The sequence below is a fragment of the Rhinoraja longicauda genome, chromosome 25 (assembly GCF_053455715.1).
Source record: "Rhinoraja longicauda isolate Sanriku21f chromosome 25, sRhiLon1.1, whole genome shotgun sequence".
Taxonomy (NCBI): Eukaryota; Metazoa; Chordata; class Chondrichthyes; order Rajiformes; family Arhynchobatidae; genus Rhinoraja; species Rhinoraja longicauda.
The window spans coordinates 1,367,299-1,384,761 of record NC_135977.1 but is presented as its reverse complement, the minus strand read 5'-3'; the positions used below and the strand labels follow the sequence as shown (position 1 = coordinate 1,384,761).

Sequence of the window (17,463 nt, the reverse complement as noted above, 5' to 3'; positions counted from 1 at the left end):
TTAAGGATAGAAATAGGACACAGCAATGACTTGACACCAAAGTTCAATCTAGCCATTGTACAATAGGATAATTATATAGACACAAAATGCTGGAGTAACTCAGCGGGACAGGCAGCATCTCTGGAGAGAAGGACTGGGTAACGTTTTGGGTCGAGACCCTTCTTCAGACCCTGCTTCTCAACCCGAAACGTTGCCCATTCCTTCTCTCCAGAGATCCTGCCTGTCCTGCTGATTAACTCCAGCATTTTGTGACTACCTTCGATTTAAATCAGCATCTGCAGTTCTTTTCTACACAGGATAATTATATACATGGTCACATTTCTTTGCCGTTTAAATTAAACCCGATGGAGAAAAACCAACAAAGTGCTAAAGAATGTGAAAAATTCACATAGCACTTATCCAGTTTAAAGATCAGCTGCATTTAAAATAACTAATTTATCACAAATAATTTATGCAATGAAATCAGTTTATCCACTTTTTAACAGACATATGTATACAGCAGATGTATATCGCTGGCCAAGCTATCATTTATTGTCATTATCTAATTGTGCACGGCCTTCTTGAGCTGCTGGAGTCTTTTCAAAATATACAGTGATTTTGCATGCAATTGACTGGCTAGCTGGGACAATTTCTGAGAGCAATTCATAAACCAAACACGTTGCTATGTCACAGCATTCTGAGTTTGGGCCCTAGTTTCATGGCCACTTTTGACACTGGCTTTTACTTTACAATCGCAGATCTATTTAATTGGCAACTTAAAAGCTCTTCAGCTGCTGAGACAGAAATTGAACTCATGACATTGGGTGACCAAGACTCTAGATTCCTTGTACAGTATAGTGTTACCCAATCCTTCATACTGCTGACTGTATATCCCATGTAAAGTTTGCAGACAGAAGAGCAGGGAATACTTCAACCACTCTGGTCATTATCTATCTTTCAACCAAGTGAGAGATTACATGGTTGACAACTCTTCACTTTTTTAGTTTAGTTTAGAGATACAGCGCGGAAACAGGCCCTTCGGCCCACCGAGTCCGCGCCAACCAGCAATCCACACTGATCCACTAACACTATCCTACACACACTAGGGACAATTTGCAATTTTACCAAGCCAATTAACCTCCAAACCTGCATGTCTTTGGAGTGCGGGAGGAAACCGGAGATCCCAGAGAAAACCCAAGCAAGCCTCAAGAGGCAAACCTCTGCTGTTTGTCAGATCTTGCTGTGCATAAATGGTTTTTGTATTTTTCTTTGCACCAACTTTAAAAGCAAATCATGGTGGTGACATTTTTTTGGGACTTGCAGAGAATATCAACAGTGCTACATGAGAGCCCTGCATTTTATGTTTCAGAAGAGCAAAGCGTATTGTAAAATATAAAACCTAAAATACTTAAAGGCTTGTAGTAATTAGCCAACTAATTAGTCAGACATTAGGATTTTCCCTAGAGTATGTATTTCAATTTTTTTTTTGGTTATTGCAGAATTGATAAATAATAGTGTAGCAATTTCAGCTTCAAGTCATTCTTTAAAAAATGACTCAATTAAAGGATCTACTGAAGTTATAACTCCAAAGTAGTGACACACAGATTAAACTGAATGCTTGCATGGAAATCATTTATTTCATGAAATGCCTAATGCATTTCAAATACAACTTCAAATCAGACTATGGTCTTGCATTTGATCTTTTGCACCTTTTTGCTACAACTGAAAAGCACAGAGCTGCCTTTCAAATGAGATGAAATGAGCATGCGTTTCTAAAGCATGTTCCACCCAGGACAAGAGGAAAACGTCATGCTCTTCAAAAAGTGCCTTGGAGCAAGTTATAGTCACTCAAGGCTTAACATAACCACCAATGGATGGCAACATTGTACAGAACATAATTCAGAACTTCTTGGGGCACCTGGATAAAAACGCAACAACAAAATCACATGGGGCTTAATGCCCTAACGGGAAAAAAATAACTCATGACAACACGAAAGAAAAAAAAGATTGAATCTATAGAAATCTGACGAATAACTGCTTGAAAATAACTTTAAAACCTGCAGATCTGAAAACCTGAAATAAAAACAGAAAATGCTGGAAACATTCAATAAATCAAATCTGTGGAGAGAAAAAGAGAGTTAGGATTTCAGGTTGAAGACTTTACTTCAGGCTGGGAAAAAGAGTAACCAAGTTCATTTAATGTCGTAGAAGTCGGGAATGGAATGGACAGAACCCATTTCAACAATCTCAACAATGATGAAAGGTTATCTGTTTCACTTTCCACATTTGCTGTCCAACCTCCTGAGTGTTTCCAGCATCATTGATTTGCAAACACACGTCATACAAACCCTTTAATTCTACAGAATTATGTTCTATGAAGAGATTTACTCCCTTTGCACTAATACTCCTCTCGTATAAACTCTCCAATGTGACAGTGAGTTTCACATTGTCAACATGCATAATCTGAATTCTGCGTGACTATTTTACGTCGATGGCCTCTGTGCTATTGTCAAAACTTTTCGTAAATGTTCGGCCCCTCTAATGAGGTCGCTGCTTGGCTTTCTTTTTTAATGAAATTATAACTATTTCAATGGGTGTGTGTGCACCCTGGCCAAGGATTAGACTGCAATTGGACTTCTGTCTAATCCATGGTTCAACTTCTGTTTATTTTATATAAAATAATATTTTTTTAAAGTGTGAGAAATAGAATGAGAATATATTTCTGTTTTGAGCCTGTTCGACAATTCAAATACATCCAGGTTGATCAAGTGCCTCAACGTTATTTAGGATGCAGAACCGAGAATTGTAATAGAGTCATAGATTCGTAGAGTAATACTGCGTAGAAATACTGCGTCACTTTCTAATTCCCATTTATTTTGCTTTTCTTCACGCTCAAAAAGTTATTGATCTCAACCGTGAACATAATTAAAGACTAAGCATCTATGATAGAGATTTCCAAAGATTCACATGTGTCTGAGATTTCCTCTATTTATTGTTATGTATGCCAGGATTAGAGCTATAGGGAGAGGTTGAGTAGGCTGGGACTCTATTCCTTGGAGCCCAGGAGGTTGAGGGGTGGTCTTATACACCTATAGAGGTGTATAAGATCATGAGAGGAATAGATCGAGAAGATGCAGAGTCTCTTGCCCAGAGTAGGGGAATCTAGGTCCAGAGGATATCGGTTTACGGTGAAGAGGAAAAGATTTCATAGGAATCTGAGGGGTAACCTTTTCTTACAAAGGGTGCTGGTGTATGGAACAAGCTGCCAGAGGAGGTAATTGAGTCTAACGTTTAAGAAATAGTTAGACAGGTACATGGAGAGGACAGGTTTGAAGGGGCCAAATGCAGGTGGAACTAGTGTGGCTGGGACACATTGACACATGTGGGCAAGTTGGGCTGAAGGGCCTGTTTCTACACAGTATTACTCTACGAATCTATGACTCTATTACAATTCTCGGTTCTGCATCCCAAATAACCAGTTCTCAGCATCTTTCCTATCAGTCTCTGTTAGGAGTATTACATTTAGATTACCTCCCATTCTTTTTAATGTTTCAATACAGAGCAATCTTACTCCATCTGCCCTACAGGGCAACACCCATATCCCAATATAGGCCATCCATGGGTACCAACTCTCGACCCATGGACATGCCTGCAAATAAACAAGCTCCCATTATATATATATATTACTAAATTCAAAAGCTCAACCTATGAATGGCAGAACTTCCCTCTCTCACTTTTACTTGGTTCTTTGTTGTCAGTCTTACACGCTTTTGATGCAATTCACTACAATACTGTGGAAGTATGGTTTCCATATCGAGTGATTTTTGTATACCTGCTGACTTATGGATGATTGTAAAAATGGACCCCATTTGTTACACAGGGATGGACTGTAATTAATGTTGTTGTAACTAGGCCATGATGTACACAGCCACATTCACATAGCCAGTTGTAAAATTGCACTGCCTTCCCACTAACATCACACTAATCATTATTCCTGAGACTGATTAGGAGACAAAACCAACAACTCTATTATATCTACAATGTATTTTCATCCATCTAGTTTCTGTTCACTAAATAATGTCAGAGTCATACCCCCCCCCCCCCCCCCCTTTGGCCCAACCTGTCCATGCTGACCAAGATGTCCCATCTAAGCTAGTCCCATTGTCCTGTGTTTGACCGTATCTCTCTAAGCCTTTCCTATCCGTGTATCTATCCGAATGTCTTTAAAATGTTGTTATTATTACCTACCTCAACCACCTCCTCTGGCAGCTCGTTCTTTATACCCACCACCCTCTGAGTGAACAGATTGCCCCTCGGGTTCCTATTAAATATTTCTGCTTTTAGCTTAAACCCATGACTTCTGGTTCTTAATCCATTACCCCGAGTGACTCTGTCCATTCACCCTATCTATTCCCCTCTAGATTTCAACACATTTTAAGTCCTAAAAGTTGCGCAGTGAACGCTTAGTTAAATTGCAAATCCCACCACCAAAAGTTGCAATGTTATACTTTAAAAGTCTTCAGCCCCAATGACCTTTGTGGAGATTTATTATAAATATAACTCATAGGTACTTCATTTCTAAGCATTAATAAATGGCGGCTTTGAAACCAAACAAAAACAATCTTGTATTCCAAATGAGAAGGATAAAAATATTAAGTTTATAAATGTTAACCTATACGCACTAACTTACAAAAGAAGCAAGTTGAATCATTCACATAACATTACACAACTGATGGCCATGGCTCAGGTTACAACATTATTCTATTTCAGTAGACTTAAAATATGCAATATGTGCTGCAGAAATGAGGGTCACTTCTGGCAACCTGCCATTAGTTGAAATGCATTCAAAGAAGATTATCAGTTGATGGAAGAATTTGTAGTCACATTTTCTGACAAAAACACACACAAAGTCACTGAGAACTAAATCTGATTTTTAATTACTGGCCCTGACACGATTGGGTAACGTTTCCCAACAGTCAAAAATCGGTAATGACTACAAAGCAAACTTAAACCTGGGATTTAAAGGAACCAATGCCCTAATTGTGAACAGTTCAGTTTTTCATTCCAATGTACTTGTGACATTATTATTCCCTGAATTACTGTTAGTGTCTAGCAGTGCAGGATGAGAACCAATGGTGTGCCATATCCCCAGCTGGCTTTGGAAACCATCGCTGTGAATGAAACTGCAGAACATTCCTGGCTTTCCTTACCACGAACATAACACCAACATTCTAGGTGATGATGGATCATGTTGAATGTGACTAAACAGAGATCACTGAGAGGCCGGGTGGCAAAATAAAGAGCATACTCAACAAAAACATATGGAAAGGGAACCATGCAAACCAACTATCTTTCAACCATCTGCACCAATTTACATTTCTATGCACAATGGAAATGGGAAAAGTAGCCCATTAGCATTCAATGAGGACATTTATTTTTAAATTGTACTAATCTTTAGAACACAGCTAACTCCATTTATTCTGAATGCCATTGGAATCATGGTTATTTCTTCCAAACTTGTCCATCCAAAGTTCTGATTTAATTTAACACTATACATTACTCCTGGCTGATTTTGTACAAAAACAAATCATATTAACTACCTGAAATGATGAATTTGATACATTTGAGAAAATGTAACTGTTTATTATAATATTAACTATTAAACACTGAAGCAATAATAAGTTTATAGTACGGAATATTTGCAAGAAAATACTGTTCTTAACATTTGGAATTGTTAACTGAGACAGGATGTCATAATTTGGCATTGAATCATTGGATTTTGATTGAAACACTCAATAATAAATGGAGACGCTATGTTCAAAAACAGGACAGGTGGATGGGTGAATGCAATTTTGACATGACAGTCGGACTACGATGAAAATGATCAGTGCATGTCCTGAACAAAACTACATGGACAGAGGCTCCCACTCTTGTGTTAAATGCAGGCTGGATTGTGTCTGTTAATGCCCAGACACACGAAACTTGAGAGCATTTCATGATTTACCGGCCCGATTTGGAAAGCTTTACTAAAATGATCTGCATCCATTTAACAGCTCTAAGTCATCTCTTCAAATTTCACCTGGCTGGAAGGTCGATGGAATTTAAAAGGCCAATTTAAGAGGATACTCTGTACCAGTGGATGCAAACACTTTCTCAGCGTACAGTTGCCACAAGGTGGGAGACGTGAACGGTACTTGCACTAAAGAGCAAATAGTATTTTTTTACCTCATCATTAATGACCTCGGATTGTTCATCCTCCTCCTCCTCTTCCAGGTCCAAATCACTCTGCTTCAGATACGCCAACAAGGCCAGACAGGGCTTCCTTCTGAATGCCAAGTAGTCCATCATATTCCCCTGACAGTGCTGAAGGAAGAAGAGTTCAACCAGGTAATCCTTAAACGTCTCCCTCAGAGTCTCCATTTGAGCAAGGTGGTGCTCCAAACACTGCTTTCTCAGTTGAGAGATCTCCGGAGAGGCGGATGGGATTTCCTCCAGTTTCTTTGGTTGTTTCCTCACGACCGGGATGCAACTGGTGGTGGAAGTCAGACCTGCCGCTGCCAAGCCCTGAGCGGCAGCGTTCCGGGAGGGGCTCGAAGGAGGGGGTGGCGATGTTATTCCAAACCCTGATGGTCCCACCACTCCGGTGGTCAAGGATATGGGTGTCCGTTCATAATTTAAAGGCCTGGCCATCTGCTGGCCGTGAAGAACCTGCTGCTGCTGCTGCTGCTGGATCAGCTGTCCTTGTATAATGCTGCTGATCTGTGGAGGGAGGTTGGACGTGGTGATGTGGCTGGGGCTGGGCAGGGGCTGCATCGCTCCACTGGCCACTGGGCTCTGAGGGCCGAGGTGATGAATGGTCCCGCCAGTCTGAGAGTGTGGCTGCGACAGTCTACGCTCCCGCGATAAGGAAATCGAGGAGGCGGCCGCAGTCAGCTGTACCTGCCCGCTAACACTCGAGGTGATCTGAGTAAGGCAGGAGGGGTCCTGGTATACAAAGTGCCCGCCGCTCGAGGGGCTGAGGTTGAGCTGTCTGACCAGCACGTTGGCGTCCACATATCCACGGGTGGGGCTCTGGCTGCACAAACTCAGCCCCGTGGTCGTGGCCCCAGTTCGCTGCACGCTCTGTAACATCGACACAGGGCTGGGCTGTGTGGGACTCTGCGGCTGCACTTGAGGCAAGGGAGAGGTGACTTGAATGTATGACGGGGATCCATGCTCAAACCTCCTCTGCTGCCCCACAACCTGAGAACTGTACTGGAAACCTGGGGAGGCTGGGTTTTGAATCGGAAGAGGGGCCAGCGTGATCTGCTGATTCCCGGACATCACCTGGCCAACACTCTGCAGTGTGATGTTGACATTCTGGGCAGATACAGGGCTCCGGTTCATGATCAGCTGCTGCAGCTGGTAGCTCGGGGACTGCGGCCCAGACGGACTGGCCACGGTGTGTGGCACAGGGCTGAGGGTTGGAGCGAACGTCGTGGCAGGAGAGTGGGGTAATGCCGTCTGTTCATCTCCCTCGGTGCCAGTATACGACTTGGATCTCTGCAGCGGCCGCTGTATGTTTTGTGGACCACTGCCATGGTGCATCATCACTCCTGGATCAGCGCTACCCTGGAAGAAAAGGATGGCTTATTTTTCCAACATGTAACCAAATACAAAAAAAGTAAACAGTAATCCAAAATGCTCCAAAAACATACAGGTTTGTAGGTTAATTGGCTTGGTTATAAATGTAAAACTCTCCTTAGTGTTTGTGGGGTAGTGTTAATGTGTCACTGGTCGGTGCAGACTCGGTGGGCCGAAGGGCCTTTTTCCACGCTGTATCTCTAAATTAAACCCATTTTTAAAATATGAATTAATCTTTTTAAAAATTTAAATGTCAAAAGGCAAAAATATTTATTAATTCTGCAGCAAACATCAAGTGAATCCTGCAGGAAGGAACTGCAGATGATGGTTTACACCGAAGATAGGCACAAAATGCTGGAGTAACTTGGGACAGGCAGCATCTCTGGAGAGAAGAGACGGGTGACGTTTCGGGTCGAGAGACCCTTCTTCAGACCCGACCCGAAACATTACCCATTCCTTCTCTCCAGAGATGCTACCTGTCCCGCTGAGTTACTCCAGCTGTTTATGTCTATCTTAAGTGAATTCTGCACTTTCTCCTAAATCATATATATGACGATAGGGATGTATCTACCCAAATCATCCCAGGGAAATGTTGATAATGTGACAACGTGAATCTGTTCTCTGCACATATATCCCTATTAGCTGTTGCCAGGTAGCCTTTTGTGGGACTCCTCCATGGAAGTTAGCAGCCATGTATCCAAAAACTGACTTTGTTTCCTGGGAAATATATAACTGACTGATCAGTACATCATAAAAGTTAAATCTAACTTATCCTATTTTCTCCAAGATTTTATTCTTGCCATCTTCAAAATATCACTGTACCTGCACTTCTGTATAATTTTAAATGGAAATCATTAGCATGGTTGACTAATCCTTAGATGCGTTCATACAATTACCCAATCTCCCTGGAAGTTACCTGGGAACTAACTCAGCAGGAAGTTATTTCAGAATCAGGACTTCACCAAAGACTCAGCGATTACACCATGCAATTTTAAAATGCACGTCACATTTGTTCCATTTTTTTATCCATAGTTCAGTAAAATGCCATTGTACTTACAAAGGAAGTAGCCTCTATCCTCCCCCAACATACCTGGACCGTGACAACATATCACTTGAGAAATAATGTGCAGGAAAGAACTGCAGATGCTGGTTTATATCAAAAGTAGACAAAAACTGCTAGTGTAACTCAGTGTGAGGTTATTCACTTTGGAAGTAAGAATAGAAAGGCAGATTATTATCTGAATGGTGTCAAGTTAGGAGGAGGGGGAGTTCAACGAGATCTGGGTGTCCTAGTGCATCAGTCAATGAAAGGAAGCATGCAGGTACAGCAGGCAGTGAAGAAAGCCAATGGAATGTTGGCCTTCGTAACAAGAGGAGTTGAGTATAGGAGCAAAGAGGTCCTTCTACAGTTGTACCGGGCCCTGGTGAGACCGCACCTGGAGTACTGTGTGCAGTTTTGGTCTCCAAATTTGAGGAAGGATATTCTTGCTATGGAGGGCGTGCAGCGTAGGTTCACTAGGTTAATTCCCGGAATGGCAGGACTGTCGTATGTTGAAAGGCTGGAGCGATTGGGCTTGTATACACTGGAATTTAGAAGGATGAGGGGGGATCTTATTGAAACATATAACATGATTAGGATTGGACACATTAGAGGCAGGAAACATGTTCCCAATGTTGGGGGAGTCCAGAACAAGGGGCCACAGTTTAAGAATAAGGGGTAGGCCATTTAGAACGGAGATGAGGAAGAACTTTTTCAGTCAGAGAGTGGTGAAGGTGTGGAATTCTCTGCCTCAGAAGGCAGTGGAGGCCAGTTCGTTGGATGCTTTCAAGAGAGAGCTGGATAGAGCTCTTAAGGATAGCGGAGTGAGGGGGTATGGGGAGAAGGCAGGAACGGGGTACTGATTGAGAGTGATCAGCCATGATCGCATTGAATGGCGGTGCTGGCTCGAAGGGCTGAATGGCCTACTCCTGCACCTATTGTCTATTGTCTATTGGGACAGGCAGCATCCCTGGAGCGAAGGAATGGGTGATGTTTCAGGTCAAGACCCTTCTTCAGACTGATGTCAGAGGAGTGGGCGGTACATAAATAAAATATAGTCGGAGACAGTAAGACTGGTGCGAGAACTGGGAAGGGGAGGAGACGGAGAGTGAATGCAAGGGCTACTTGAAGTTAAAGAAGTCAATGTTCATATCGCTGGGATGCAAGCTACCCAAGCAAAATATAAGGCGCTGTTCCTCCATTTTGCACTGGGCCTCACTCTGACAATGGAGGAGAACCAGGACAGAAAGGTCAGTGTGGGAATGGGAGGGGGGGGGGGGGGGTAGAATGTTGAGCAACTGGGAGATCAGGTAGATTTAGGCGGACCAAGCGGAGGTGTTCAGCGGAGGTGAAACGATCGCCGAGCCTGCGCTTGGTCTCGACGATATATCTTGACAAATAACAGACTTGTGACAAGAAGGTATTGCAAAAATCATGAACTATTTTAAACCTCATATAGCCGTAGGAAATCAAACTGACAAAGGTGGCCTTGAACACGTTCAAAGAACACATTTAAATCTGTATCCTGGGAAGTAATACTGAGGGCCGAACCAGGGAACAGGCCATTTTAGATTAGTAATGTGTAATGAGGCAGACTTATTAGTTATCTCATCATCAATAATCCTCTGGCAAAGTGAGATTATAGTGTGAATTTCACTTTCAATTTGAGTAGGACAATTTTCTTTCCAACACTGGAGTCTTAAACTGAAATAAAGGCAATTATACGGATATGAGGGATGAGTTAACTAAAGTAGATTGAGAAATTGGATGAAGAAGTGTAATTGCAGACATTATAAGAAAAATGATCTAATTTTTTAAGAAGTATTCCACTGAGAAATAAAAATCCATCCAAGGATAACTAAAGATGTTAAAAATTATATTGCATTGAAATGATTGATGAAGTAGCAAAGAATAGCGGGAGGCCTGAAAGTTGGGAACGTTTTTTGAAACAATAAAGGTTGATTAAAAGAGAGAAAAAAGAATGAGTATGAACAGATTTTAAGAGTTTTCACAAGTACACATGGGTGAAGAAAGTATCAAAGATTAGTCTTTAAAAAATTGGGACAGGAAATTAATAAGAAAGAATAAGAACATAGATATTTTTAAGACGATTTTAAAAAATCACATAAAAAATAAAGGAACAAGAGGCTGCATCCTCGGGCTGTAACGGAGACAGCAGCATGGATGGAGGATTCATTGGTCATCATCTTCCACAATTCCCTAAATGCTGGAAACACAGGTAATCAAGAAAGAAAGAAGGGTGACAGAAAAATTAAAACTATAAGCAAGCTCGTCTAATCTCCGATATCTGCAAAATGTCAGAATCCATTAGCACTAACAGAGCGCTTAAAAAAGTGTAACATACTAAGGCGAAATCAATATAATTTTGTGTAAGAGAAATACTTAACCCGATGAGATATTTTGAGGACGTAGCTAGCAGAGCGAGGAATGGGATCAAATGATTGAAATTAAATACACAGTGAACTGGGTACCATTATTATACAAAGAGAGTATAAATACAATGGCAGGTCTAGATATTTGGCTGGGAGTTCAATGGGTTACAATCTATCTGTCACGCTAACAGCAATTTTAAATCAAGCCAAACGGACCGACACAAATGTTAATTGAATAACACAATCTGAAGTGTTTCAACACTCAAATGCCGTCATGCTTCAAAATGATTTAAAGTGGACTGACAACATGAACAGCACAAACACAACCCTTCAGTGCTATGGATCCATTACCTACTTATGCCGCACACCACACTCCTCCCACCCTGACATCACCTAACCTTTGTCAGAACATCCCATTAGTTAGCCAAGAAGAAAGGAAAAGTTAGAATCAGAGCCAAGTTCCATTTCGAGGCATTTGACAGTAAAACACTGTTAAAAGCTTATAAAGAGTCAAAAGAACACAACGTGCTGGAGTAACTCAGCAGGTCAGGCAGCATCTGTGGAGAACATGGATAGGTGACGTTTCAGAGTGCTGGAGTAACTCAGCGGGTCAGGCAGCATCTGTGGAGAGTATGGATAAATGACGTTTCACAGAGTGCTGGAGTAACTCAGCAGGTTCGGCGGTATCTCTGGAGAACATGGATAGGTGATGTTTTGGGTCGAGACCCTTCTTCAGAATCACCTTGTCGACTAGCAGTGCGAAGACTAACGAGCAGGGTAGTGTTGGATCAATTGAGAGAACACAGAGTAAAGATGGAGATGACCAAGATTGTACCGAGATTTGAAGTTGAGGATTTAAATTGGATGGAGCACAAGAATTTGGGTTAAATATATGAAAGGTTGCCATGGCCCGACAGCCAAAATGACACTTTAAAGAAATTACCATTATTACAGTTTTTTTCTGGTGTGCGCTATAATTAATGTTATTTTAATAAGTCATGACATTCCAACAGTTTCGTGTGCTACCAGGAATTCTAATGCAATGGCTGTGCGAGTCTCATTACTGATGCAAGAGCAAAGTGATTTGCAAAACTAAAATGCCTACAGTCATCATGCCTGTTTCTTTGCATAACAGATTTTGAATTGAATACTTCATTGTCACATGTGACAAGTAACAGTGTAATTCTTTGCTTGCATACCCAAGGTATACAAATGGTCACCATGTAAAGGGCGCTTACAAAGTTACAAAATATCCCGCACCAGGTCCTCCTTTATTTTTTTTATTCTATTTATTTTTTAAAGTGTACTTGCGTTGAATTCATAAACATTTGCATCGTCTCTGAACTTATGACCAAGGTGATATGCTATTTTCAGAGAAACTTTAGGAAAAAAAATGTATTTATGTCCCTCACATCCAAATCCTGTCAATGAGGTACTTTCTGCGGTGCGATCGGTTGTACGTCAAGTAAAGTCTTGTATTACCAAGCCAATGTTGGATCCAATTTGCCATCTTTCTCTGGCTCCAAAGGGCTTGAAACCTCTGGATCAATCCCCACAGTGGGACCTTGTGAAAAGCCCAGGTGAAGTTCATGTAGATTGCATCAACTCCATGACAAGATTTGTTTACAAATCCATTGTTTAATCCCAGTCCTTCCAAATTCAGACTAATCCTTTCCCTCAGAACTATTTGCAGTAATTTCCCTACTATGAATGTTAGACTCACGGTTTTAGTAATTACCTGAGCTAGACTTAATGGCTTTCTTGAACAAAAGTACTACATCTGCTGTTCTCCGACTCCTTGCATAGTCCTGACAGACTTCGGTTTCTTCCCTACCTGCCCGCCCACCCACCATTTTCATTCCTCATCTTGCACCAGTGGGCCCACATCCACTTCGCCTGCCTACACTCCCCTCGTCATTCTGACCCGTCCACCTGCATCTCATTCCTGGGTTCAGTTTGCCCTGCCACCTACACCTGTTGTGCTCCTGCCATCCATCCAATAATGAAGAAATGTAGAAAGGTTCATTGTTTGCTGAGAGGAAGATGACAAGGAGGCATACAATCAGTAAATGTAATCAGAAAGTGAAACTAGTCAGAGAACTAGGGTGGGGGAGGAACGGAGAGGTATAGAAGTGTGAAAACGCACACCTCCAGATTCAGGGACCGTTTCTTCCCGGCTGTTATCAGGCAACTGAATCATCCTACCACAACCAGAGAGCAGTGCTGAACTACTATCTACCTCTTTGGTGATTCCCAGACTATCCTTGATCGGACTTTGCTGGTTTACCTTGCACGAAACGTTATTCACTTATCATATACACAGTAAATGGCACGATTAGAGTCATAGAGTGATACAGTGTGGAAACAGGCCCCTCAGACTAACTTGCCCACACAGGCCAACTTGTCCCAGCTGCACTAGTCCCACCTGCCGGCATTTGGCCCATATCCCTCCAAACCTGTCCTATCCATGTACCTGTCTAACTGAATCTTAAACATTGGGATAGTCCCAACGTCAACTACATCCTCTGGCAGCTTGTTCCATACACCCACCACCCTCTGTATGAAAAGATTACCCCTCAGATTCCTATGAAATCATTTCCCCTTCACCTTAAACTGATGTCCTCTGGGCCTCAATTCCCCTACTCTAGGCAAGAGACTCTGCGCATCTACCTGATCTACTCCTCTTACGATTTTATACACCTCTATAAGATCACCCCTCATCCTCCTGCGCACCAAGGAATAAAGTCCCAGCCTACTCAACCTCTCCCCAAAGCTTAGATACTCTAGTCCTGGCAACATCCTCATAATTGTAATCCGAGATTGTCTTTCTGCTGACTGGATAGCACATAACAAAAAGGTTTACGCTGTACCTCAGTGCACGTGACAATAAACTAAACTGTAGACTGTAAACTGTAGAGAGGGAAAAGCAAGGGTTACTTGAAGTTTGAGAAATCAATATTCATCATTTAGATATCTGTTGTGCTGTTGCAAGTAAGAATATCACTGTTCCCTTGTGGGACATATGACAATAAAACACTCTTGACTCCTGTAGACACAAAATGCTGGAGTAACTCAGTGGGACAAGCAGCATCTCTGGAATGGGTGAAGGAACGGGTCACCTATTCCTACTCTCCAGAGATGCTGCCTGTCCCGCTGAGTTACTCACACATTTGTGTCGATCTTCCGTGTAAACCAGCATCTGCAGTTCCTTCCTACACCAGTCTTCTTTTCCTTTTCTAATAGAGATGCTGTCAGACCCACTGTTCCTCCAGCATTTTGTGTCTATCTCCGATGATCTGCAGGGTACTCCTGACGGGTACCCGTAAAAGGGACCACATCACCCCGATTCTGGCCTCTCTCCACTGGCGTCCAGTACAGTACAGAATCAACTTCAAGCTCCTCCTATTCACATACAAATCCTAAACGGGCTTGCCTCCCCCCTATATCAAAAATCTTCTAACCCACCACTCTATCTCCAGGTCCCTCAGGTCGGCCGACTTGGGGCTACTGACTATCCCACGGTCTAGGCTTAAGCTCAGGGGTGACCGCGCTTTTGCGGTTGCAGCTCCTAGACTGTGGAACAGCATCCCACTCCCCATCAGAACTGCCCCCTCCATCTACTCCTTTAAGTCCAGGCTCAAAACCTATTTCTACTCCCTAGCGTTTGAGGCCCACTGAGGGGGTGCTGTGAACTGTTTATGTATGTGCTGTTATGTTTGTGTGCCATTGTATGTTCGTTCTTCGTACCTGAACTGATGTATAGCACTTTGGTCAAAGTGGGTTGTTTTTAAATGCGCTATACAAATAAAATTGACTTGACTATGGATTCCTGCACTATCCTGGACTTTCCACTCGTCACTTTATTTTCATGTTTCACGCATCTTGTTGTGCTTTAAGACTGATGTGTCGCCCATTCTTTCTCTCCAGAGCTGCTTGTCCCTCTGTTCCTCCAGCATTTTGTATCTATCTCCGATGATCTGCAGTTCTTTCATACACTATGGATTCCTGCACTATCCTGGACTTTCTACTCGTCACTTTAATTTCATGTTTCATGCATCTTGTTGTGTTTTAAGACTGTTGTGTCGCCCATTCCTTCTCTACAGAGATGCTTCTTGTCCCTCTGAGATAGTTCCTCCAGCATTTTGTATCTATCTCCGATGATCTGCAGTTCCTTCATACACTAATGATTCCTGCACTATCCTGGACTTTCTACTCGTCACTTTAATTTCATGTTTCATGCATCTTGTTGTGCTTTAAGACCATTCCTTCTCTCCAGAGCTGCTCGCCTGTCCTGCTGAGTTATGTTGTGTGCACCTTCTTTCTGACACAGGTACCTGTCGTGTCGGGGGCGCGCCCGGCCCGGCCCCTCCCCCCCAGCGGCGTGCGCGTCCCCGCGGCGCATGCGCACGGGCCTCCCGCCCGCCCGCTTACCCGCTCCTCCTTTCACAGCGGCGAGAGTAGCCGCGCCTCCACCGGGGGTCCTCTCCCGCTCGCCCGCCCGCCGCCGCCGACCGGTCCCGAGTCGGCACCTCGGCCACCCCGCCCCGTCGGATGGAGGAGCGAAACGGAGCGCCGGGAGGCTTGGCGGGCGTCTCGGCCGACTTAGACTCCACCATCAAACATGGCGCCCGCGTCTCTCTGCCTTCGCCGGAAGTCCCCACTCCGCCGGATGTCCCGCCCCTCATCGCTCCCGCTGAGTGACATCAATCCTGACCAATCACTGAAGAGGATGGAGGGGGCGGGGTTATTCCCGCCGGCTGTGATTGATAGTCCCGCCCCGCCTCCAGCTGCGTTCATCTCTTAAAGGGACAGGCACCACCTCATTGCCACAACTGCTGGGTTCAGTCTCTCAATAACAAGATTCGAGTCAAGAGAGTTTCATTGTCGTATGTCCTGCACCTATTGTCTATTGTCTAAAGTGACGAGTGGAAAGTGCAAACAATGACATGCTCACTTGCTGCAGCACAACACAATATGGAAACATTGTACACTGTAAACAATATAATAAACGAGAAAAAAAAAGTTCAGTGTGTATATCAAGTCAAGTCAACTTTATTTGTCACAAGATGTGCAGTGAAATGAAAGTGGCAACGCCTGCGGATTGTGCTAAAACTACAAAACAGAATATAAATTTTTTTTTAACACAAAAATAAATACAGTAAATATATACACATACATGTACACACACATATATATACATATATATATATGAAGAACGGGGATAAATGGGTCCCTTTCGGAATGGCAGGCAGTGACCAGTGGGGTACCGCAAGGTTCGGTGCTGGGACCCCAGCTATTTACGATATACATTAATGACTTAGATGAAGGGATTAAAAGTACCATTAGCAAATTTGCAGATGATACTAAGCTGGGGGGTAGTGTGAATTGTGAGGAAGATGCAATAAGGCTGCAGGGTGACTTGGACAGGTTGTGTGAGTGGGCGGATACATGGCAGATGCAGTTTAATGTAGATAAGTGTGAGGTTATTCACTTTGGAAGTAAGAATAGAAAGGCAGATTATTATCTGAATGGTGTCAAGTTAGGAAGAGGGGATATTCAACGAGATCTGGGTGTCCTAGTGCATCAGTCACTGAAAGGAAGCATGCAGCTACAGCAGGCAGTGAAGAAAGCCAATGGAATGTTGGCCTTCGTAACAAGAGGAGTTGAGTATAGGAGCAAAGAGGTCCTTCTACAGTTGTACCGGGCCCTAGTGAGACCGCACCTGGAGTACTGTGTGCAGTTTTGGTCTCCAAATTTGAGGAAGGATATTCTTGCTATTGAGGGCGTGCAGCGTAGGTTCACTAGGTTGATTCCCGGAATGGCGGGACTGTCGTATGTTGAAAGGCTGGAGCAATTAGGCTTGTATACACTGGAATTTAGGATGAGGGGGGGTCTTATTGAAACATATAAGATAATTAGGGGATTGGACACATTAGAGGCAGGAAACATGTTCCCAATGTTGGGGGAGTCCAGAACAAGGGGCCACAGTTTAAGAATAAGGGGTAGGCCATTTAGAACGGAGATGAGGAAGAACCTTTTCAGTCAGAGAGTGGTGAAGGTGTGGAATTCTCTGCCTCAGAAGGCAGTGGAGGCCAGTTCGTTGGATGCTTTCAAGAGAGAGCTGGATAGAGCTCTTAAGGATAGCGGAGTGAGGGGGTATGGGGAGAAGGCAGGAACGGGGTACTGATTGAGAGTGATCAGCCATGATCGCATTGAATGGCGGTGCTGGCTCGAAGGGCTGAATGGCCTACTCCTGCACCTATTGTCTATTGTCTATTGACCCGAAATGTCACCCATTCCTTCTCTCCAGAGATGCTGCCCGTCCCACTGAGTTGCTCCAGCTTTTTGTGTCTATCTATATATAGATATATATAGGGTAGACACAAAATGCTGGAGTAACTCACCATTTATATACAACTACACATACAC

At 43.2% G+C, this 17,463-nt stretch overlaps 1 protein-coding gene across 1 annotated transcript in view; it reads right to left on the bottom strand.

The window, feature by feature from the left end:
* LOC144606024 (E1A-binding protein p400-like) overlaps positions 1-15,691 on the bottom strand; it is a 117,237-nt gene extending 101,546 nt beyond the window's left edge. The window contains 2 exon segments of the mRNA XM_078421787.1: positions 6,205-7,590; positions 15,466-15,691. Coding sequence (XP_078277913.1) covers positions 6,205-7,569 — 1,365 coding nt within the window. The 5' untranslated portion in view covers positions 7,570-7,590; positions 15,466-15,691.
* Positions 15,692-17,463: the final 1,772 nt, after the last annotated feature.